The sequence below is a fragment of the Lepisma saccharinum genome, chromosome 14 (genome assembly GCF_977018435.1).
Source record: "Lepisma saccharinum chromosome 14, izLepSacc3.1, whole genome shotgun sequence".
Taxonomy (NCBI): domain Eukaryota; kingdom Metazoa; phylum Arthropoda; class Insecta; order Zygentoma; family Lepismatidae; genus Lepisma; species Lepisma saccharinum.
Genome location: NC_139242.1, coordinates 45,394,090 through 45,420,395, shown reverse-complemented (window position 1 = coordinate 45,420,395; position 26,306 = coordinate 45,394,090). Strand labels below are relative to the sequence as shown.

General features: G+C 40.5%; 2 protein-coding genes across 2 annotated transcripts in view; both read right to left on the bottom strand.

The window, feature by feature from the left end:
* The window catches only part of LOC145998841 (synaptotagmin-17-like), a 222,382-nt gene that overhangs the window by 8,720 nt on the left and 187,356 nt on the right, over positions 1-26,306 (bottom strand). The window contains exon 6 of the mRNA XM_083135510.1: positions 18,024-18,145. Coding sequence (XP_082991636.1) covers positions 18,024-18,145 — 122 coding nt within the window. The remainder of the gene's footprint in view (positions 1-18,023; positions 18,146-26,306) is intronic.
* On the bottom strand, positions 20,020-23,815 carry LOC145998840 (ionotropic receptor 21a-like). Its single transcript, XM_083135508.1, has 2 exons — positions 23,680-23,815; positions 20,020-22,101 (listed from the first exon to the last, which is right to left on the bottom strand). Exon 2 carries the CDS (start codon positions 22,083-22,085, stop codon positions 20,232-20,234), a length of 1,854 nt encoding a protein of 617 aa, XP_082991634.1. The 5' UTR covers positions 22,086-22,101; positions 23,680-23,815; the 3' UTR covers positions 20,020-20,231.

Below are 26,306 nucleotides of genomic sequence, written 5' to 3'. Positions count from 1 at the left end.
AGCTTCGGGATATTTCGAACATTTCCCGTCCCGAATGTCGGGATTTAGAAAATTTCCCGTCCCGACCAAAATAAAACTCTCTCCCGCACAACCATACAGGCTGGGATCGATCCTTGCACCTGTAGAATACTGAAAACCTGCGCTAACCACCGCGCCACGAGGTCATTCACTTCACATGGCTCTTCCCCAGAAGCTTGAATTTCACAGCAGGCTGGAAAGTGTAATAACAAAATGATCGGAGTTCTTGAAAGAGTTTCTACCGTTGTGGAGATTCGATCCTCGGAATGCCAGTCATTCACGCAAACCAGTACACCACTCTCGGATTGATTTCAAGCTTCGCCTCCTGCTCGAGGCATTTGCCCTCCGTTCTGAGAGGCGAACTGAGTCTTTTGCAGAGACGAGTTCCACCCTTTGGGTGTGAGGTTTGAAGGGGGTAAGGTTTTTTACCTGCAATATTTTCAGTTAGTCAATTCGTAGAAATGTATGTCTAGCTATGAAAACTGTCTTAGTGTTTGACGGCTGTAGCCATTTGGCAAGGAATGAGACATTGCCACTTGAGAAACACTGTAGGCACCTTGGGGCGAATGACTGCTCCGTCTCTACGTTGGAATCTTTCGCAATGACAGAACAGAAAATCAGCTATTCCCTCTGGCCTTGAGATGGATCATATACATTGACATTGGAATAGCGATCTGCTTCTACGCATGAAGAACAATAATATGCAAGTAGAGTATGTAATATGTGTGCACAATGCAATCTACGTAAACAATATGGTGACGACCTTCGGCTTCGGAATTGGTGTTGTAGAAGCGAAATCAAATTATCCAACACCTGATCCATGGTACAGGGTTCCAACGATCGTATCCTCGCAGGAACGAAAACTTTTTTCAAAGACTTGTAGTCATCGTAAAGCCGTCCAACTCTATTGTTACCACAAGTTGACTACTGTGATCCTGAAGTAGGAAGGGAAAACAACTTCACAGTAAAATGTAGCGTAGCGCAGTGGTTAGTGCACGTGATCCGTGTTCCAGAGGTCCAAGGATCAAATCCACTAACCGGCACGAACTTTTCCAAGAACCTTCAATCATCATCAAAAATCGATTGGTTCAATCAGCAGGCTACTGTGATCGACAAGTCCTCGGAGAAGCCAGCCAATCTCTAACATAAGTACGGCAACAATCTAGAAATCGAATTAAGAAAATGATAATGCGTTGAAAAAAACTTCTTTCCGCTGCCATGGGGATCGAACTTTGGACCTCTGGAACATGGAGCAAATGCGAGACTGCACCACGATCTCCATATTTTCCATTTTCAGCAGTCAGCCGGGAAATTAAAATTTAAAAAATGACTGCGTGTCTATGAAAATTAATTTTACTCCCGACTAGGATCGATCCTTGGACCTGTAGAATACTGACCAGCTGCGCTAACCACGGCGCCAAGAGATCATTCAATTCATATGGCTCTTCCCCAGAAGCTTGAATTTCACAGCAGGCTGGAAAGTGCAATAACAAAATGATCCGGGTTCTTTAAAAAGTTTCTACCGTTTCGGTGTTTCGATCCTCGGAATGACGGAATGCCAGTGATTCACGCAAACCACTACACCACTGTCGGATTGACTTGAAGCTTCGCCTCCTGTTCGAGGCATTTGCCCTCCGTTCTGCGAGGCGAACTGAGTCTTTTGCAGAGACCAGTTCCAACCTTTGGGTGTGAGGTTTGAAGGGGGAAAGATTTTCTAGCAGCAAAATTTTCAGTTAGTCAATTCGTAGACATGTCTAGCTATGAAAACTGTCTTAATGTTTGACGGCTGTGGCCATTTGGCAAGGAATGAGACATTGCCACTTGAGGAACACTGTAGGCACCTTGGGGCGAATGACTGCTCTGTCTCTACGCTGCAATCTTTCGAAATGACAGAACAGAAAATCAGCTATTTCCTCTGCCCTTGAGATGGTTCCTATACATTAACATGGGAATAGCGATCTGCTTCTACGCATGAAGAACAATAGTATGCAAGTAGAGTATGTAATACGTGTACACGATGAAATCTACGTAAAAGACATGGTGATGAGCTTGGGCTTCAGAACTGGTGTTGTAGAAGCGAAATCAAATTATCCAACACTTGGTCCATGATACAAAGTTCTAACGATCGTATCCCCGCAGGAACGAAAACTTTTCTCAAGGACATGTAGTCATCCTAAAGCCGTCCAACTCTATTGTCATCACAAGCTGACTACTGTGATCCTGAAGTAGGAAGGGAAAACAACATCAAAGTAAAATGTAGCGTAGCGTAAAGATTAGCGCACGTGCTCCATATTTCAGAGGCGGGACTTTGAAAATTACTTTTATTTCCGGCTGGGATCGATCCTCGGACCTGTAGAATACTGACCACCTGCGCTATCCACCGCGCCACGAGATCATTCACTTCACATGACTTTTCCTCAGAAGTTTGAATTTCACAGCAGTCTGGAAAGTGTAACAACAAAATGATCCGGGTTCTTCAAAAATTTCTAGATAAGATTCTGTAATGTCTCGTGAGACAATAGCTGAATCGGTCGCACGGCTGCAGCATGTTATTTGGTTTACCCAGTTTGAATTGTCTATGTTAAGTTGTGTAACAATTTCTGTCAAATACTGAAATTGTTGGTTCTATAAACCTGATAAATCTTATTCTCCATTCACCAACACTGTTTAAATTCATACTTGTATAATTTAACTGATTACACTTAACCAATCAATATGCTAGCTATCCGTTATTTCGAAAACGGAACTATTAAAAATATATGGACAGTTTAACATGATATTGATTATTGATTGATTTGTTGTTTTAAGTCCACTTTATGCACAGGAAGGCTAATCGGGACTGCACCTACAGTTTAAAGTTGGATCCGAACCACTGTGCCGTGCCTCCACCGGGTATCGAACCCAGGACCCCTTGATTACAAGGCGACGACGTTACCAATACGCCATCGGAGAGGCCTTTAATATGATATTGTATTCAAATAAACATCAATTATTACTTATTCATCCAAACTATTTTTGGGGATTATGATGAATGATTTTGGGGAGGTAGTGGCAGGGGCGGCGCGTGCCTTTTCAGTCAGGCAGGGCACATTTTTCTTTTGGGTTGGGAGGGGGGCAGTTAGCCTCTATATTCCTCTTTAAGGTTTTTGAGGGGAGTTCCTTGATATGGAGTAAGTAAATTGTTCGAACAATTTGGAATAAAATTAACATTCTGATCAAGATATCTCTCCAAAGAGCATTAAATACTCACTACGTAGGAATACGAAAAATCAGCAACATAAGGAACAAATTAAAAAAAATAAAAAAAACCTCGAATACTGACGTCGGAACCCTATACGCTTGCAGTAACTAAACTTTGGGTAGATACTGGAATGATTAGGAAAATGTTACACTGCAGTTTCTCTTCCATTGTCAATGAACTGAAAGGCGTAGATATTAAAGTTTCTACATGATTCAATGTCATATTCACCAAGTATCCACTAATATCAATGACTAAGTAGGAAGATGATGCAGCGTTAAGTTCAGTTACAACAATATACATTGGCCATGTACCCCCAAAAAGTTCGTTTATACTTACGAAGATATTCTGCATGTCAAGTTGCTGGAACACAGACACAATTACACAAATAAATAAACACGTACAGTAACTATGAAATCGCGAAAAACTAATTATTTCATAAGCGACCAATACGCACAGACGGAACGCAACGCAAACTCACACACTAACTCAAATCCAAATCCGTATTACAATGGGAAGAAAAGAGGAATGGAGGATCTTTTTGAAAATACGAGGGACTAGTTTGTGCAATAAAAAGTGTTGTCAACTTTTCAGGTCGCCGGAACAAGCGCGAAGAAAAGCATTCGAGGGATTTTTTTCTATCTTATTGCTGCAGGCTGGAAGAACGAATGAACTGCCTGCCAAGCGTTGGAAACACTGAACGGTGAACGAGGCAAACATGAATGGGCAGGGCACCTCGTTCCCTGCCCAGAGACGGCTACGAATTTTGCGCTTTTCCATTGTGAGGGGACCGTCCCTTGGCTATGATGTAAATGTTTGGATCAGTCAGTGACGTCACGTTTCCGGGCAGAGCTGAGATTGGACTCTCTCCAACAGGACGGAGAAATATATTAACCTCGCACAGGGTGCATACCCTGTAAGTCTGGTTGCAGCAACGTAGGGGTTGAGGGAAAAAACAAAAAAAAATATTTACGTGTATATACCGATCGTCTCTTCAGAAGAACTTTTTATGTTAAAATTGTTGTGGGGCAGTGCCCTACTTGCCCTTTATGTAGCATCGCCACAGGGTAGTGGATCTATGGTCTTGGGGTGATGTTCTGTTAAGGTTATTAAATGTAGCTTGCGTTTCAGTTTGGTGGATTTATGATTGTCAAGTTTGCTTGTATGTGTAGTGAGAGTGACACTCTTGCACAAATTCCAAATGATCAAATAATATATAAATTTGCAATGTTCAGCTCCCTTGATAGTTCTAGTATTTATTTACGCGTCGTATTATTATACTATTAATATGAACTTAATAATGAAAGTGAACGATGAGACTCGGTGAAGTACACAGACTCCTCTCAGGTACAGGGATAGTGTTAGGCAAAGACAATATTCACAGCACAGAGAAATAAAACCACATTATTGCAGTATGTATAAACTGAAAGGTTTTATTCTTTATTTATTGCAATTTTAATGCAAATATACTTGAGACGAAGGAGAGGATTTCGCTTTGTCGATGAATTGACTCAATTAAAACGCATAAACTCAATGCGTGGCTCTCGGCAAGCCTATGATCACATAGACCTAGCTTGCGCCCCGAACTACCACACCAAGAGATATGCAATGATAACTGAGCCAATATTTGCTCTTTAGCCTTTTATTTCCAAATTAATCCTTAGGCTAGCTTTATTATTTGACGTAGAATGGTTGCAGTATTGTGCATATCATCAATGCATGGCTATCGGCGTACCTATGATCACATAGGCCTAGCTTGCGCCCCGAACTACCATACCAAGATGTATGCACAACACCGAGGAGTTATTTTTAATTTTAAAAGCTTCGTCGATCCGTGGCGAAAAAGTGTGATGATTTCTTTTTTCTTTTTTTTTTTTTTTTTTTGACCATCGTTGGTCAGGACATCAGCAGTTGAAGTAACCTGCATCTTGTATACTTTACTCAATAACAGGCGTCGACAATATTTTATTAACAATAATAATAGGTTTTACAGTCATAATGTACAATTAACCTCTGCAACTGTCGCAAGAGGTATGATATGCTAGTGTTCCCAAAAAATCCCAAACATATATACAAAAGGACGGCACAGGACATTACGTGGTACCTTACGGCACCAGAGTGTCGACTAGATGGGTGATAACCCGATGTCGAGACGAACGGTCCGGCGCCTGCCGAATCTGCTGCAATCCTTGTGGTAGGGTAATCAGCCCTGTGAGGATGTCCGGTTGTGCGAGTTGTTGAAGTAGATCCAGGAGGGTCGCTTGAGGATTGGTCGAAGGTTTTGGAACTGCTGGGCTGGTAGCCGGTCGAGGCGCCGGAGTGCTGGGGCCTTTCCTGCTAGGTGGAGGCCGCTGATTGACCGGTCTCTGCAGTGGTGCTGATCTTGGAGCCGTGGCGGATGACGTCACTGGGACTTCCTGTCGAGTTGGCCGGGTTGGAGCTCGGCGTCGGTGGTCAGGTTGGGTTTTCCTCTCTGCTTTTATCTTTTTGAAGAGCGGGCAGCCTCTGTAGCTGGCGTAGTGCTGTTGGTTGCAATTCACGCATATTGGTGGTGTGGCCCGGTCCTTTTCCGGGCAGTCAGCAAAGCGGTGAGCCCCCGCGCACTTAACACAGCGGGGCGGGGCGAAGCAATGCCGCTGGCCGTGCCCGACCCTCTGGCACGCGTGGCATTGGAGTATTTGCTTCGAGTGGTATGTTTCCACTCGGATTCTAAACTGACCGATGTACTCAAGCGAATAAATTCGTTGAGACTGCGGTGTTTTAGGTAGGACGACCATTAAAAGGGGTAATGGTCGCCTGGTCTGAATGTGGCCACGGGAATCCTGGACCACGGGGTTGGTCTGTTCCTGACGTCGAGTGGGAGCAGTGAGTCGGCTGACACTATGAATGGTATACCCAAGGTCGTTTATCAAATGTTCCTGGACTTTCGCGGGGGAAACATCCACCGGGAGGTGTCGTATTACCACTTTTATCTTTGCCGCTGCTGATGAGCCGTATGCATGTCCAATGTTGTGGGTCTGTAGGAATTCACGTATAACCATGAATTCCTTCTGGTCGGATGCGTATACTCTGCAACAACCTTTGGTGAATTTGAAATCCACCTTGGTGCCGACGAGTTGCGTTATTTGGTTAGCTATCATCATGCTTGTCGTGTTGTATATGGAGATGCAGGGGGGCCTGCGTGTCGTCTCTGATGTTGTGGGAACGGCCTTTTGTCCCCGTGTCTGACTGCCAGACTGGCTGCTCGGCTGCGACGCGGGCTGGCGGTCGCTGTCGTACTCGCTACTGCTGGTAGAGTTCTCATCGTCATCTTCATTGTTATGTCGTTTCTTGCGGACTCTCTTCCTTGGTTTCCCCTTGTCCATGGCCGGGGATTATCAGGATCGGGCGTGTCTCCTCTCCACCTCTGCTGGGCTGAACGGGCGAGGTACTACGGCCTCGTGCCTGTCATTTCTGCAGTGCACGTACGTGGAGTCGAAAGATGAGAATGATGATTTCTTACGTGATATCCTCGCTTTTATACTATTTTCGAGAACACAGATTAAAGTACAGATGAATCACTCACTATCTACAAAAGGATACTATCAACAAAACTGACATCTATACATCTTTAGAAATACAAATTCGTATAGTGCACTCTTGCAAACATGAAGATACATTAAACTACTCATAACAGAGTATAAAATACAATAAACATTAAACAAAAGATATACATTACAAACAAGGTGCATTATTACATATAAAAACAAAGAAATTACGCTTTCTTTTACAAAAATAAATACATTAGTGACATATTTTCTATTGGTGACGTCACATAAAAATGTGGATCATATCACATTATTGTCAAGTTTGCTTGTATGTGTAGTGAGAGTGGCACTCTTGCACAAATTCCAAATGATCAAATAATATATAAATTTGCAATGTCCAGTATTCAGAGATAAAAGCTTCTTTTAGGATCTTCATACTAAAGTTTGTTTTAGTATCTATGCTGTCTTGTAAATAAACATTAATTTGGAAACTGCACAAACGTTCTACTTCTGGTATTCTTTTTTAATGAGTAATCAAAAAACAAGGCAAAAAGAGTAATATGGCTTACCATTCACGTGATACTCTGAGAACTTTAGATTTTCTTATGTCGTCATAAAAATGTACTGTGTAAGCTATGGTTCAATATATACGATTAATTGGTTTCATTCTATAAAATACAAGGGGTGATCAACTGAAACCCGTTCGTTCCATGTATTATTGGTATAGTGTGTAGGAGGATATTGTTTGTCCAATAGTGTGTAATGGCTAATGTCCCTGTGTGTTGGGTGTAGGAATGTTGTTTATACGTGTTTCCGTTTTGCACGTATAACGAGTGAAAGATGGCGTTCAACATCTCCAATCCGTCCAAATAGGACCAGCGTGCTGTCATCCAGTTTCTGAGTGCCGAAGGTTGTCAAGCAGCTGAAGTGTACCGGCGTATGAAAGACGTGTATGGTGATGCATGCGTGTCCAAAACAACAGTGGTGGACTGGACAAGAAAGTTTCGGAAGGGAGCGTGAACAAACCACTGCTTATCCCCGTCCTGGTCAAGCCCATGTTGTTGCCACAGAAGACATGTGTGAAAAGGTGAATGCGGCAATATCTGTAGATAGACGCATGAGTATTCGATCCATAGCGAACAAGTTAAACATGGGTTATGGTACTGCTCACAAAATTGTGAAAGCTCTGGGTTATCATAAAGTGTGCGCGCAGTGGATACCTAGGGTATTGACGGAGGACCAAAAGTTGGAGCGTTGCGACACCCGCCCTACAGCCCTGACCTTTCACCTTGTGACTTTCACATCTTTGGGCCTCCGAAGAAGGCTTTGAAAGGTCAGAGATTTCAGTCTGACGCTGAAGTTCAGGACGCTGTGCGTGATTGGTTTGAGATTCAGCCTTCGCAATTTTACATGGACGGCATTTGTAAGTTAGTGACACAGTGGGACAAGTGTCTCAACGCTCATGGTGACTTCTTCTGAACAATATTTTTACTGAGCGCTAATCATAGACGCCTCTAGACAGTGTACCAGTTTCAGCTCGAAATAAAATTTATTTCACGAATTATGACCACTGAACGGGTTTCAGTTGATCCCCCCTTATATTATGTTTTGGGTTCTTACTAGGAAAACAATTGCGTTCGTATACATGATTTAATGAACGAACACAATAAATAAATAGTAAAAAGTCAATACATGTCTTTACTTAAAATCATATAATTCTGAGGGTGGATCAAATAAAAACGGAACAGTGGATGTATTGGGTTATATTTTTGTATGTGTGTGGCGACAATCCTGTGTAGAGGTAGAGCGGGAGGTTAGGAAGGAAACCCCTACTGTATAATGGACATACCTTAGATAGTCGCACGTGAGCACGTGATATGAATAGGCGGTCGGGCAGGAATATCGTCCGAGCAGCAATCAAGGCCATACGGCATGGTCTGGTGTCCTCTGGAGTGGTTTTGCTGCATGGCAACGCACGACCACATACGTCAGCTGTTACAAAGAACACGTTGGCGACGTTTGGGTGGACAGTATTGGAACCGATAGTCTTGTGTTGGAACACCCACCGTATCGCGATGCGACTTCCATATCTTCTGTCCGTTGAAAAGGGCATTGAAGGGAAGGGTCGGCGCTTCAACTCGGAAAATGAAGTCATGGACAATGTTCGCCACTGGTTCCGATCTCAGCCAAAGGAGGTCTACGGGCAGGGTATTCATCGCTTGGTGAAACAGTGGGCCAAGTGCTTGTGTAACTTTGGAGATTACGTTTGAAATAAACCTTGTTTATTTCATTCTGTGGTCCCTGTTCCGTTATCATTTGATCCATCCTAATATAATTACCCATTGTATTTCCAAATATGCAGTATATTTTCTCTTAACGGAACTCGCACATTGTTATTTCATATAAATTTAAGCAAATTAAAAATGATAATGCATTTTATGATGTTAAATGTGTTAAGAGTTATCTTTATATCCATACCATGTAGTTTGATGTGGCATGTGTTCATCTCTTATCACCAATTAATGGTAAATCTTGCTCATTCTAGACGCAAAACAGATCATCGAGTCTCCACTTTGCACTACACTGTATTTGATGTAATAGGGACACGTTAGATGAAGAAAACGAATAACTCAGGACGGGGAGTATCAAGTGAAGTGTTCAATAAAACAAAAAACAATGTATATCCGGAAACACTGTCCTATAATTAAGTACTTTTTGGGGATTATGACATGAACTTAGGGGCGGGTGCTTCATTGGCTTTTGGAGGAGGGATACGTCATTGACTTTTGGGGGATTGCGTCATTGACCTTGGGGGTGATGGGCACCCCTGATTCTGGGGATGGATATTCGAATCTAAATTGTCGCCTCAGTGACCGAGAGCGTTAAGTGGTCGATTTTCGATCTTGTCACGCAAGGTTTCGGGTTCGAATGTCGTCCTGGGTATGAGCGTTATTTGTGAGCGTCCCTTCATCAATTTTAGCAAATCATCACTCATCCTCACTGACAGGGTTAGCCAAAAAGGGGCAGAGAAGCGACATAAAAATAACAAAAAATATAAATACTGAACTTAAATAATCTGAATCTGAAGCTAGTGGGATTGGAATCTTGGATATCCAAATCTTCATTATCCAACTCCATTAGCATCTTACATACGATCCGTACATATCTAATCGATACGTCCTTTGATATACTGTGGATAAAATTATTGAACATCTGAAGAAAGTGAACAGGCCATAGTCTGCAACCTCATCTAGCTGTTGTCTTTCCATTAAAAATCTCATCTGCTGTGTAACCCAAAGCCTCGTGGCTTGGAGAAGATCGCTTGCCTTCTCAACAAATCATCTCTGGACCACCGACACTTCCCTCTATTGATCTCCCATCGATTAAGGCACGGGGACCTTCCCGTCTGCAGAGTCTCAAGAAGATCGCAGCCTCCCCCGCCCGCAGCCCTCAAGATGCTCCAGCTCTCTTTTTCAGGCAATAATTAAATTTTGATTACGGTGCTGTCCTCAGTGAAAAGATCAACTTAATGAAGCGGACAAATTAATGTTCTCTGTGGCCTGTTCTGGGTCGATTACCCTTGTGGGATTCTTTGACGCTCTTCTAAGTCCTCCCTCGGGACTCTTGAAGGGAATCCGGGAAGATATTTGGTTCACTGAAGAGATATGTCACTTTGTTACCAGCTTTGGGAAAGAATTTTGAATTGTAAGGAGGATCAAAAAGGAAGAGAAAGTGGATTGAATCAGCAAAAATGTCAGAGCAATGCTACCTCCCTTTGGGGGTAATTCTTTTTACCACGGCTAAAATATCTTCAGGGCTCAGGGTTCTTTTTAGAAAGGAAACCAGACAGCAAGCCTTCCAATGGAGACAGTTAACAGGATTATATTATATCTTATCTCTTTACATTACCGAAATATAGTTCAGAACACACAAATTTAAATATTTACATAGTCATTTTTCTCATTTCAAGAGTTATTATTTAAGTTGAATCCACATTAATAAACTTTTATCTTGATATATACAGGGTGTTTCCGGGTTGTTGATACAAACTTTCAGGGATGATGGAGAAGGGCACATGTATCAATTTGAGATAAGGAACCCTGGTCCAGAATCGACTTAGTCGAAAGTTATAAGCGAAAATCGGTGTATGAAGATGTAATACTTTTATTACCTGCACAAGTTTCACAAGCTGCTACATTCACAAGGGTTGTTCAAAATGGCATTCCCCAGCTTCGCTCCAGACATGACATCGTCGCACAAAGTTCTGCGGTACCCGTTGGAACAACCCCGGGGTCATTCGAATAATGTCACAGGCAGCGAGAATTCTTGCCAGGAGATCCTCTTCAGTCTCGACAGGTGTCTCGTACACAAGACGTTCCACATGACCCCACAAGAAGAAATCAAGTGGGTCAGTTCAGGTGACCGAGCTGGCCACGGATCACCTTGTGAAACTTGTGCAGGTAATAAAAGTACCGGGTGTCCCAGAAGTCTTTCCCTGATTACAAACTTTATTCATATCCGCTATATGCAATGTAGAGATGTGAAAGTGGTGCCAAAATGTTGGAAAACTAACCAAGTTTATTTGTTGCAGGTTTCAGTAATGTGGCTGTAGTGTAGCAGTGTCCGTGCCAAGGAATCCGGAATTAATGCTCTTGACATCGGGTGGCATCTTCCCATACAATGTTTCTTGGACTTGACAGGATTTGGGAATGAAGAAAAATTCCATTTTTTAAATACCAACTTATTGATGGCAGATATTCTAGACGAAAGAATTCTGTACTTTTGAAAGTTCCTCTGCACTGTTATTGGTGACCGGGTCTCATGATACCAGAGGACATGCTGAGCTTTTGCCTGATTTGTGAACATTTCCGGTTTTCTGGGCACTGACACTGCTACACTACAGCCACGTTACTCAAACCTGCAACAAAAAAACTTGGTTAGTTTTCCAATATTTTGGCACCACTTTCACATCTCTACCTTGCATATAGCGGATATGAATAAAGTTTGTGATCAGGGAAAGACTTCTGGGACACCCTGTATTACATCTTCATACACCGATTTTCGCTTATAACTTTCGATTAAGTCGTTTCCGGACCAGGGTTCCTTATCTCAAATTGATACATGAGCTCTTCTCCTCCATCATCACTGAAAGTTTGTATCATCAGCCCGGAAATACCCTATATATATATTATCTTCTTCTATATGATTCAATACTTTATTTCCTTCCTCAACGGATGATATTATTCTTCCATCTTGACTTCCTTCTCGATCAGTGTTTCCTTCTGGGCTTTGATTCTAATTTCCTCCCTTGGGGCATCGGCTGGAACGCGCCGCCACTGGTCTAATCAAAACTTCCACAAATGGAATCGTAGTAATCCAACAAATCCAAGATTTGTTAGTAGATCCAAATTTATATCTCAACTTTCACTTATTTAAATTTCGTATCTATTTACATATGAGTACATGTTTCATTTGTCCTCCTCCGTGGCCGTGCGGTCGAAGGCGCTGTGCATTGGGCTCCGACTCCAGGACGACATGGGTTCGAGTCCGCCTGGGTTCTCGGCCTGGGTCTTTGGGTTCTCGGCGTGTATATAGGGCCGGTGGCAACCCACCATCGTGAGGAAATTGGGGAGCAGCGAGTGAGTAGGTCTCGGAAATCTCTTACAATCGCTGGGGGTTCGACGTGCTAACCCCACGTCATCCCATTACCGGTTGAAGATCTCCACACCTCTAGGTAGGATTGTGGGAGGGAGGCTGGCAGCCGGGAGATAGGCGCAGGCCTTTTGGAGGGCTGTCGATCCATGGGTAATATTATTATTACATGTTTGATTTCACAAGTAATTTTATTAATTTGTTACTTTAATATATTTTCTTTATTATCTTATACCTTTTTTATATTAATGTTTATCTTCCTAATTTACTTTGCCGCTTATTTACACTGCCGATCATGTATATTACAGCAATCTTCTTTCTTGCACTCCTTGTGCTGCCCTCTCTGTTTAACATTCGTAATCACTCACGCGCATAAGGCCCATTGGGTACGTAACAGTAATATGTAATGGCCCTAGTATAGTGAGGTGTCCTGAGATTTTATAAGGAGGAATGTGACCTGTAATATTTAGTAATTAGAGAGTTGCATTAAAAAGGAGGGGGTAATAACTTCAAGCTCCTTCCTGGCTGACTGCGGGATATAGAATTATAAAATTTTATGTATGTAAGAACCTGTCATATACGTATGATATATGGCCCGTATATGGACCATACATAGATTATCAAGACCCAGATATAGAAGGGGGAAATAAAGGAAGATGAAATACAAATAGCAATAGAACTGACGAAGACAGGAAAAGCAGCAGGATCAGATGGAATAAATTCAGAATTTATAAAATATGGAGGTGTGGAAGTAGTTAAGAATTTAACCAAGATGTTTCAAAGAATATGGAAGGAAAACAAAATACCAAATGAATGGAGAAAATATATCATTATCCCACTACATAAAAAGGGCAGTAATAACTACAGAGCAATATGCCTATCATCAGTCGCTTATAAATTATACACAAGGGCACTAGAAAGACGTCTCAGAAAAGTGGTGGAGGAAGGAAACACAAGAGCATATATATACTACAAGAACGATTATGGAAAAAAAGAATTGCCAATAACAAGGACACATATCTAGCTTTTTTAGACCTAAAAGCTGCTTTTGATTCAGTTCTTAGGCAATATGTATGGGAAGCATTGGAGGCAAAGAAAGTACCAGTAAGACTATTGAATGCAATAAAAATTGTATATAATAATCCTGAAGGAACAATTAGAGTAGATGGCGAACACTCAGGTGAATTTGACATTGAGAAAGGCTTAAAACAAGGAGTCAGCCTCAGTCCAATCCTATTTAATGTATTTTTAGACGAAATTGCTAAAATATACAAACGACGAACACCTAGAACGAAAATAGGTATGCGGAGATTAAGGCCAGTATATCTCCAAGCACTATTATATGCCGATGATATGGTACTGATATCAGATACACCTGAGAGACTTCAGCAAGCAGTGGAAGAATGGTATGAAGAACTTAAAAGGAAAGGCATGAAGATTAATATAGAAAAGAGTAAGATCATGCGGGTGACTAAAGAGGACAAGGAAAATGAAGTCCTAAATATAATATGCGAAGGGAAACAACTAGATAAAGTAGAAACATATGAATACTTAGGAACTATCATAAGTAGCAGTGGAAAAATTGATCAAGATATAATGAATAAGACAAAGAAGGGAGCATCAGCATATTATCAAATGAGTAACACCTTAGTGGGAAAAGAGAGATCAGTACAAAAACAATAATGCAACTCTACAATTCAATTGTAGTTCCCATCATGGTCTATGGCACGGAGAGCTTAGCACTCCAAGATAAACATAAGTAAATTTCAAGCAAAAGAGATGAAATATCTCAGAAGAACAGTGGGGAAAACTCGAAGAGACAGAATAAGAAATGAAAGATTAAGAGAAGAGGTAAAACAAAAGAAGACAATGACTGAAGTAGTAGAGGAACGCCAGCTGAAGTGGTATGGGCATGTAAATAGAATGAATGAAGATACGAAAGCCAAGCAAGTGATGGAGATGAGGGTTGAGGGTAGAGTAGGAAGAGGCAGGCCAAGAAATACATGGGGAAGATACAAGACAAAAACAACACATTAAAAAGCAAGAATAAACTAAAAGCTTCCTCACAGACAGTGGAAAGAGACCAGCTCTTCGCAAAAATCTAAAAACATTTGATAAAACACTGTCTTCATCTCCCAACAGGGATGACAAACAGCTGGGAAGAAAAAGTCTGCCGGACTGTACATTCAACTTAAAACGACATTATAAACACGACACATCGGAGGGTCCAGCCCTTGCAGCAAGTGACCATAGTTAGACGCATTCGAGTAAAATGAATTTCTTCTCGCCGAGAAGGACGGAACGAGGAACGCCAGGTTTTAGAAGTTAATAATTATACCAATATTCGAATCAGCTCACATGGATATCATGGATCCTACCACGGAGTGAGAGTTTGATACATCGATATATCAGGAAGTCAATCAATGTATCAAACGGTCTTGCTGTCCATCCTGGTAGTAAATAATACCGTATCCAGCTATTGCAATCCATACTTGAAAATTTCTAGAACATCTACTGGCACATATTCACGTCCTCATCCCCTTCATACACACCAAGAGGCAAATACTTAATCAGAATGTTCATTCAATGAATACGATATGACTGAGTAACACAAAATTCAATTGTTGGTATTATTAACGGATAAGCAATCGTAGTGAAGATAAAGTTTAAGAAAGTGGCAAATTTTCTGTAAAAAAAGACTAATGCACTAAATTTTTTTTAAAAAAATTCTCGTGAAACATTTAAAACGCATCGACTTATATTTGACCAATGTTAATAAAATATACACCCAAATAAATGTTACAATTATTTATTTAATGGTTTTCATATAGTTCTTCCTTGAATCGCATTATCACATTTTCACCTTTAATGCACAAAGAATTGACTCGATGAGAGTACATACAAAAACCTATAAAACTGACGAGTGAACAAGTAAAAATGATCAATCTGCATGGGATTCGAGCTAATCATGCATTATTATTTGCTTCACCATCCCACTGGATCAATTCATCGTTAGTCTTCATCGTTGCGATTCATTTTGAAACGTAGAAAAGTTCCTTAAAGTAACTATAATGGAAAAAAATACACACTATAACAATATCAAATTAATTAAATCAATATTGTAGTTTGAAACTGTATTATTCCTTAAATGTTATAAATTATAACATTTCAAAGATTTTCGACAGGAATTAGGCACGGTATTAGGACACGACATAGAAAATTTAAGACCTCTGTGAAATTTATTTGTAAGATTGTTTTTGCTCTGTTGGGATGCTAAGATTGAAGTTTGAGGAGCGATTATTCCCTTTTGTCACATGAACGTACAAAGCAGACTGAGAAGGCAAAAGGGGTTGTAGCGTCTGCAATTGATTTTCAGGTTGCCAACAGGGTCCTTGCTTGGGGCGGAATTAATCGCTTTGGAAACGAGAGAAGAGGCTGTAATTGCCTAAGATGAATCTCCACAGAGGAACACTCCAAGAACGTTTCGAGAGTTTAACATCTCTACAGTGCTTGTCTCTCTTTGGCAACGGATAGATACAAACAAACGAGTTCCATTGACGGAATTGAGAGAAATCCATGATTCGGATTTAACCTTCAATGCGTGCATAAGACGTGGAGGAGAACGAGGGGGCGTTCTGCGCATTGGCTTGAAAGATGTGCATGCGCAAAACAACAAAAGTGGGAGGGGCTACTCTGAAACGTCAAATGAATGCTGCGCGGTAGGATGTGCAGTAGTAGAACGAGAAAAAGAGTCGGAGAGAGTATATCATCTGTTTGAGTAGTGAATTATGTTCTGGCCGTGAATGTTAACTGCGTGATGGACGAAACTCTAGTTACTCTGTACTGTATATTAATCCGTTTGGAGTAACGAATGACATTGGTAATTAGATTTAAACTCTTACTTGTTCCCTTCGTTGTGAAATCGCGTTAATGTAAGAATTTTGCAAAAAAACAGAGCTTTATGAAGGGAAATTTGGTTAAAAGGAAAAATCTAATTTTCTCTCAACTTGACAATTTTGCACTCCGGTGTAGAAATATGATGAATTAATTGTTATATCAAACAAACGAGAAGTAGGTATTCCTCCTTAGTATTCTATCAGTTCATCCGATTTGTTCAGCCTCGGTCTTTTCCACCCACTGCGTGTAGCTTTCAGAGGGTAATTAATTAGTCACGGACAATTCGCTGTGAAGGAATGGCTCAATCTCGTAGCAATCAGCTGCTTGTCACTCTTCCCCTCTGCGGGACCCTTTCAATCTCTCGGTAGATGAAGCAACTTGGAGGAACTTCTCCTTAGAAAGGCTGAAAACAGTGTTGCCAGCCCTTTGATATCTAGCTCATTACCATCCTCTTTGTATGCTGGAGGAATTCAAAAGTTTTGCACGTACTGTTCCTGGCAGAAAATCATTTCCTGGTTTACGGGATCAATTTTGCACTGTGGTGTGAAGGTGTGAATATAACCATAGTCTACTTATATGTAGAACTGGAGTTGAAGCTGCGGTTAGAGCAGCATGTTTAGAAAGTTACTTTTAGAGTGTAATTCAGTTTTAAAGTTAGTTTGCTTAAAAAGTATCACACATTTTCTTTTAAATTAAAAGGTACTTTAAAGTTACTTCATCGTAGTTGATTTGTCATTCGTAGAAAGCGTTGTCATGTAGAGTTGTTGTTGTTGAGTTGGTGTTTTAAGTCTCACGAAAAGGCTAATCGGAACTGGCCGTACAGTTTAAAGTGGGATCCGAAACACTATGTGCCTGTTGCCATGTAAACTAAGAACTGCTACATGGCTGTTCTTTTCCTTACTGATAACTAGGGTTAGTATGTTCATGACTTTGCACAAACTGCTATGTTTGTACATCTATTTGCATATTTGACCATTTTGTTCTTGAATTATTTTTACGCTCATATTCAGCATATTCTCTCTTTTTTCACGATACAACCAACTTTTATTTAATACAGCGTGTCTCAAAATGATTATTGGGGTTTCAAGTATATTGCAACAGACGAAGGTGAATGTTTATATCGTACTCTTACGATAAGAACGATTGTGGAAGTTTACTACCCTGAGCGCTTATCATTTGTTTCCCATCAATCGCAGCAGTGTTTTATAAGATGGCGACTCCCGTGCATAAGTCCTTTTGTGTCATTAAATTTCCAAGGTGTTGTTCTGCTGTTTCAGTTCAGTGAGCTTTTCGACGGCGATTTGGAAGTGAAGTGATCCTCCGTCCGATAACAACATTCGTCGATGGTTTAATAAGTTTCAAACAACTGGATGTATCTGCAAAGAGAAGAGTTCTGGGGACGTCCAAGTGTGTCGAACGACTTGGACTACCGGATGGATGTGTATCGTGTCACGAAAGGTGCTCACATTGAAAATAATTTCGGTCCTGTTGCGGAACCCAAGAGAATTTATGAATTCCTGCACCTTTAACAACGCTGCTTTCAAATACTGATATCTACAGGGTGCAATTTATCCTATAATTTGCGTTTCGAAAGTAACAATGAAATGAATTTTCAATCTACAGGATTGAATCTGCGCAAGCCGAACACACAGCCATAATAAAACGAGTTTCAACAGTGTGGATAGGCTCACCTGAGGCGTCTTTCCCGAGGACCACTCGGCCAATGAAGTCGTCCCTCACGACGCCGCCGTTGAAGTCCCAGACGCTGATAACGACGCTCACCTCCGGGAGATCCCCGACCATCACGTGGAAGCTGAAATAAAAACAATGGCCAATCTGGCTTATTCCAAACTTTGTCTATGCCTACATGCGAGTCAAAACCTTATAATACACCTGTTGCTTACAGATGAATACAAATTTGTACTTCTACGGAATCTCACACATATCACAAGCATCTTCGGAAGACTACCAAGGAACTTTTGATGTGATTAAGTAATGCTCTTATGTTTTGGTAGTCCTGATATTTAGAATGTATACGAATTACCTGTGTAACTTAATATTCGTGTCTGTTATAGTGGTATTTTAATGCATCTTTTTTCGTATTTAAGTTTTGCGGTTAAGTGATACAGCAGATACAGGCAGAACTTTGACCAAGAGAAGGAGAATCTACACTAAAAAAATACAGTTTGTAAAAAAAAGAAACTACGACAACAAATGGCACCATAAACAGAGAAAACAATGCCTCAATGTTCATCGCCTTTCATTTGTTTGCATGCAGTGTTCTGTGGTGAAAAGTTGAATATCAACTTTTATGCGCCCCTTGCTAGACAATAAAGGTTTTACATTTTACATTATTTGTTGTCGTGCATAGTATTTGTAATTTAGAAGTTCGGTTAAGTATTTTTAAGCTTTTTGTTTTACGGTGAAAATACTGTAGCAATAAACTTTACGGTTTCATCACCGTAAAGTTACAAAAATTTTACAGTGTAATTCAAATATTTTCAATGCCAGGTGGTAGCTAAAAAGTCTACTTTTTTGTTTACATAGGCTAATTATGATTGGGGATACAGCCCAAAGCAGGATCCTATTTATGGAAATGCATTTTTAACAGAGATGAAACACAGGATTCTTTCAGTACAAGGCAATGCTGTTAATCGCGTTTCAGGCACAGAAACTTCACTCGATGCCAAACATAATGGAGATATTCTGTCTGTGGACAAAATGCAAAGACAGCTAGTGGTAATATGAAGTCTTGCAAAAGGTTTTCAAGATCTGTGCCAACCCTGAACTGCCTTGGTGCAGTGCACACCATCTGAAAAACCATTGCTATTCAATCTGCGTATTAAATTTGTTGCTTCGGGGAGTAGGCTATGGCGTCCATTGTTGGTTTCATATATGTGTGTGTGTATTAATCAGATTCTCTCATGAAGTTGATCGCGATTTACATAGTGATGCTAGTTTAATAAAAATGTTTTTTTTTTTTTTTAAATTTCTACGCTGAGATGCGCAGACTTCTGCAACAAATTCACACCAAATCAAAGTGTAAAAGTAATAACATAGCCTAACTTACAAACATGAATTTTTCAAATTCAATTATGTCCGCGAACAGTTGAGTATGGTTTCTTTTCTCCTTATATTTACAACGTTTGCCGCTTCCTTCGAAAATAAACAGAGATAATGTAGCAGAAGTTCAAGCCATATTTTCGAAAGAGGTGATCTCTAGTTATTATTCCACATTTTGTTATCAAATTGAAATCTCTCTCTCTCTCTCTCTCTCTCTCTCTCTCTCCCTGTACACGCCCCCTTCCCTCCACACGCACACACAAGAAAATAGTCTAAGGAATTGTCCGCAGCTATTATTTTATGACGTCTTTGTGAAGTTATAGTGACTAAAAATGTGTATTTTGTGAAGTTTTAGCCACTGTCATGTATACATACGATGTACTCTTTAGCATACGTGAAAATTTTCATTCTTTCTCATTTCAAATCATGGTTCGTATAGTGGCGTGCCCTGGATTTTCGAAATGGAGGTGGTGTTATGTATACTCTTATTTAGAGTCAGCCCTCATTTTGCAATAATTTCCTGCACTTCACGTTCTTTAATTTTTTTTAGGAATGTTGGGCCGGGGGGGGGGGGGCGGTATGACCATAACCACCACCCTTTGGGCACGCCACTGTTGGCTCGAGTACCATTACGCGCGTATATGAAGTAAACTGAATCACAGACACATTAAATACAACGTTAGAAAAGTACAATAAATTGATTGTTTATCAATTACCTGTAGCCTACAAGTAAAAAAAATGTCTGCAAGAAAAGAAAAAAATCCACTTTATTGCTTGTAGAATATTGTAACAAAAATCAAACTTAAATTATTCAAGACGTAATCTGATAGTATTCCTCAGTTAATCTGGCGCCAGTTTACTTTCTCCGAGGTGTGTTCGATGACGAAAGTAACAACACTTACTAAGTAACCACTTGATAGAATTACAAAGGCTCCCAACAGGTGATTCATAGTAACTGCTTCGGCAGATCTGTGTGTTGGAGGAGGATCAGTACGCCCTCCTATGTCACTTAGCCACTTGTTTCCCAATCCAGAATCTCGTATTCTTCGTATTAGAGTATTGAAACGTTCTGTAAATATCGATGGCTTCTGAAAGAATATTACAGAGTGAGTTGTGATAATAGGTTCTTTCATGACATGGATCATCAACTCACCATTCTCAGTCCTATAGTTTTTGTACGTGGCGTGTCTTAAACTAACCTCGTCGAGTGCAACAGCAAAGTTTTTTGTGTAAGTTGTTTGATTAAGGTCGTTTAAAATATCTGTCGTCTCCACCCATTTGTCATAAATCTGTTTGGAAATATGGTTATCAGAGTTTTGGAAGAATGTCTTGATAACCGGACACCCGCCGAACGAAATCCTAGACTGGAGCAGCTGGGACATACTGTTGATGTCCCCCTCGCTGACGGGAACTACTAAATGTCCGATAAGAGAGCTTCTGTACGCTTTGCTCAAAATGAGACAGTGCAGTACCCAACTTATGAACAGTATTTTCATGCAACTTGTTTTCGGTTGGTGGTGTACGAACAAGCCGAGAAGCACAGACAAGACTAAGAGAAAAGAGTTTTCTTCTAGGTCGCCCAACCTCTTCATCACTTTTCTTTTCCTAATTGTGAGGACGGCAAAGAAGAAAGACACTGATAAAGTAACGCACACCCATAAAGGAAAGCTAAAAACTAGTGCGAGAACTTTCCAAGGTAACATGAGGCCAGCGTTTGGAACTGCCCACACAACACGCTGGACAATCATCGGAGTGGATGGAATAACTTCCAAAGGGCCTTCCGAAGTCGGCATCGAGTAAGCAACCAACAAGTCGACTCTTTTGTGCACCAGGTCGTCAAAGATCCCAACGTAAGACTCATTCTTTCTCCTGAATCGAAAGCCCACCCCATCCGCTACTTTAGTCACGACTGACGTAAAGTTTAAAGACTCTGCAAGGATTTCCACTATTCTACCTTCCAGTCCCTCCAAGCCAAGAGTCCCGTCAAGATAACTCCTCACGACCGTGTACGGAGGGTAGTTGAACGTGCTCAGTCTGAGTGGACAACCATTCAAATCGTTCAGTTTCTGAGGGAAGATCTCGCGGTTGCCAGTCAGTTGTCCATCGCAGCACCAACCTACACGATGCACATCGTGGACGTCTCTGCAAGTGCCAGAAAGATATGGGAAATACGTATACATAGACACTTTGCCATCAGAGTCAAAGAACACAACAATGTCGACGAGTTTCAGCTTGAATGTGAGATCTAGTAGTATTTCAACAATGTGCACGGTGACCAAACCACCTACGAACACAATTATCACTTTGGGTTGACACTTGTGTGGCGGAAGAGCAGTTAGAATTAGAAGCACCTCTTCTACGGAACTCACTACTATCAGCAGCATCCCACATACTCCACTTTTATCCTCCAGCTTCCTTCCTTTTCTTATGTTAGTAGTGATTTCCACAGACATTCTGACCGAGTGTGTCTCTACTACAATGCTATCCGTTGTGCCAAGAGTGGTGTCCGTCGAGAGGATCAGAAGGTGACCACTGTGGAAGTACGTCGTGATTGTCTTGCAGATACACTTCATGTCAGAGGATGAAAATGCCTGTCCCATTTCTGGTTCAAGTGCGCTACCTTGTGTATTTAGAACCGAGAACATGAGCTTCATGACCACTAATAGGCTGGCCTTCTTTGCAGTCCTCATTTCGGTATAACATCACCTGAAATATAAGAAAAGTAGTAATTACTATATGTTTCAAAGAATGGCACAAGATGATGTTTCCGGAATTGTGAATGCACATGAATACTTAGGGATGTAGTTAGAAGATATGTCCCACCGGCACCTCCAAAATTTCAATAGTGAAACAATATAATTACCAACCCTAGAGTAAATTAAATTACTATCCCAATTTCGAAAATGATCATATCCCAGAAATTATAATTTCACACCAGCTCAAAATAACGCAAAGATGACAACAGTTCCTAAAATTCTAATTGATTGATTGATTTGTTGTTTTAGTTCACTTTATGCACAGATAGGCTAATCGGGTCGACCTACAGTATAAAGTGAGATCCGAACCACTGTGCCATGTGCCTACACCGGGTATCGAACCCGAAAATTCTAATCGAGGCTTGAGCAATATTTCGTGTCTATATTTATGCAACTGGAAGATCGCTTGATGAATTATTATCTTGGCATAATGTCGATCCAAATAAACTCTCCGTTATGGCGCTGCTGATCCTTCACAGATACATTTATGTAAGTCCATTTCAAAGACTTTACATTTGTATGAAGACAATATCAACTTTACATTGTCATGCAATTACTAAACCTCTCCTGCAAATTATATTTCCAATATTAATTCAATCCATATATTAGTCGATATTATTGACAAATTTTCTCATCAAAGATGTGGTCATTCTGTTTACTGCGATGTATGTTATTTGTATCTAACATTATTATTTTAATAATACAAGTATACTAAACAAATCATTTCATGAGGGGGTGCCAATAGTGGGTTTTATCGATGGATGCAAGTATTTTTTTCGGTCTGCATTAAAAAATTCAGGGAAGCACGAGCGGCGGCATAAAGAAGCGACAGAAAGAGGAATAAAACTAAAAGCAGAGAAAAGGGGAATGGAAGAGATTGAGAAAAAGACAAAGAAGAGAGAGGAAGGGGGGAGAAATAGAGAAACAAAACTAAGTATGGTAGAGAGAGAGAGAGAGAGAGAGAGAGAAACAGAGGGAGAGAGAGAGAGAAACATAGAGAGAGAGAGAGAAACAGAGTAAAAATAAATTCCTGGTAAAGTGTAAGAGAGAGGGCGAAACACAAAAGAAAAGAAAACAGAATACGAGAAGGAAGATATATAAAAAGAAATGAACAAGAACACAGGACGTAAGCACGAACAAAGAAGATGAAGAATGAGTAAACAGGAAGGAAAGCTAGAAAGAAAGCACAAGAATAGATAAACAGAATAGAAATACAAATTAAAGGGGAAAGAGAAGAATACGCAGAGAATTTTCTTCTTAATTTAGGCGGCCAAGTAACTTCCTTACCTCTTTTGACCCTTATTACGGGAACCCATGCTGAATTTAAATACGGTCCAGGAACCTTTTTTTGTGTGAGAAAAAAGGTTCCAGTCTTGCAGCGGAACCCAATAAAACCCATTAGAATTTATAGATTCCTGGGCCTTATCAACTCTGCTTCAAACCATATAAATTAACAGAAATGTCTAGAAAGTTAATTTTTACAGTTTAGATTCTACCTAGGTAATAATAAGTAAAAAAGTAAACTTACCTATGTAGAAGATTCACTTGCAGTTCTTTGCTTCCTTCAACTGAACACAGCACTACGAAGTGTAGAACTGTATTTTGGTAGGTTAAGCACTCGTCGACTGTTTTTAATTCCCTTACGTGCAGACGCTAAAGCAGTCCATCAAACCTCTTCGTGTCAAACAGTAGCTGATGTTTCTGATTGGTGAGGGACCTTAATGGAAACAGCACCGAGGGGAGGGGGATACACGACGACATAGAAAAGCTGTACAATATTACATGCCGAGCCACCGTGACACGCAATCCATCAGTGCATTATGCCACAAAAGTACATACAGATGTATTCTGCAATCGTAATTATCTCATCCGCTCTTAATGGGACTCTTTTCGTTGCATAAATTGATCAAGTTTGCAAGTATAAGCCACAGAAGGTTCTGACGTTCACGTTCAAGATATACGAGATATGAAAGTAAGAATTGATCGATTGATTTGGTTTATTTTACTTCGTTTTTCTGCCAATTTTGGTTAATCGCGAAGATGAGGATGAGTGATGGTATAATGAGAGCGATGAATGGACACTATCAAAGAACACCGATGCTTAGGCCGATTTCGATATGCTCGGAATTCACAAAAAAAGAATGTTAATGTCAAAGGCAGAAAAAGATGGCAAAATGAGGGCTGACTACTAAAATAAAAGTATGCGTAACCCATCTACCCCCTTTCGAAAATTCTGGGCATGCCAGTTATGGAGGTGGTGTGATGAGCACCATGCTTCGGCTGCCTTTGGTGGAAATCTGAAGATATTGCAATAGCAATTTCCAAATTTGATCCCATCCCACGCACTTATGTACACATGCCCAATGTATTACAAATCTGATTTGTGATATTTATTCATAAGTTTAATTGGTTATGATATTACACTTCAACCGTGTACTCTTAAACTCCTACTGTGTGTTTCAGTTGTATATTTTATGCATCTGCTGGGTTCGTAGGAACCTCCAGTTTGTTACCCTTGGGGACGGCTGTCTTTATGTCTCGAAGATTGAAGTTACTTTCAGGCAGACGGAAAGCCTCTTTCCTCTCCTGGATCCTGAAACATGAGCCGAAAAATAAACACGAAATTTGAAATTTCCCCGTAAGCCTCTCAGCTGAACAGAACTGAAGGCAGAACTAATACTCTCTTCTATTTACTTTTCTTAATAGAGACATACTAGCCTGATTTTGAATGTAAATATTATTTTTCCATTTACGTACAATGATCGTTTTTTATCTCTCATTTATGACAGCTATTGTATCCTCAAAGGTATATTCCGAAAAATCATACTGAAGGGATTCTTAACACGCCACTCAGTCACGTCGTCCTTGGTTCGACAGCATGTATATTGTTGTGTCTCATCAAGTCATCAGTTAGTTATCCTTTTCGTCGTGTTTACCCAGATCCGTGAAAGAAGAAAATAAAGTAGCAAAAATACAAACATAAAAGGATTATCATGTGGTTTAGAGCTGCATTAAGAGATACAAAACATTTTCTCAGTATTTTATTAATGCCGACTAGAAACTAGTACTTCATCGTGCTGTTCCATTGTATTCAAAGCAAATTACCATCATTTTCACTTTGTGTTCCTATTACAAATGCTATTGTATTGATGATTCTTAGCATGCTGTCTTAATTGTATTGACGATTCTTTGCATGCTGTATTAATTGTACTCGTTATACTATCTATTGCATTGTAAATTATCCATAAACAATTAATACCAAATGCGTAGTTTGAGTCTTATAGCTCAGCGAGTTTTGCTACAGTTAAGTATGGTCTTTGTTGTGGAAGAGCGTTCAACATGAAGAAATAAATTAGTCATTTTTGGGAACCTGCTGGTAAGCGACCTCTAGAAATGACAAGACGAAGATGGAGGGATTACGTTGAGATGGATTTAAAGGAAATAGGTAAGGATGGAAAATATTGGATTGATCTTGCCCAGGATAGTGACAGATGGAAGGCTTGTGTTGCTGCAGCCATAAACCTTCGGGTGTAAGAAGTTAGTTAGTTAGTCATTTTTGCTACTGGTGCTTTACTGGGTGGAGAAGTTGTCTAAGGGCGAATATTGATGAGAAATATCGATTCTAATCCGGAGTCTAATTCTAATTCTATGCGATACAAGCCTTTCGGGGGGGGGGGGTTATTGTATTTGTTACCGGGCTCCGAGATTAAGTGAGGGGAGGGACTGTAGTCAACAGATAATGGCCAACGAACGTCTTGCGATCAGTTTTCTTCATCCATAGATATGGAAGGCGATGTTTGGACAAGGACTTCCATCGAGTCGACTGCACCCAATAACAAGGCGGGCCGAAAGAGAACAGCATCTTTTACTCCAAGGGGATAATCCCTTCCTCAAGTCTCAGTTTTAAAGGTTTCAAGCAGAACTACTACTTTTTGCTGGAAACTTCACCGAAAGATGAGCACTCAGTGATATTCTGTTGACCTGTTCCTAGCCTGAGGCCATGTATGTGACAGATTCTTCAGGAATCTTGCACGTTGACCTGTTCCTAGTTTGAGGGCTATGAATGTCACAGATTCTTCAGGAATCTTGCACATCTTTCGAAAGGTTTTTGAGTCTCAAGGAGTAGATAAAGTGATTACAGAGTGTGGTTATCGC

Bases quoted from the DNA above. Each gene is read 5' to 3' on its own strand.
- LOC145998840 (XM_083135508.1), bottom strand. From the start codon at position 22,085: ATGAGGACTGCAAAGAAGGCCAGCCTATTAGTGGTCATGAAGCTCATG.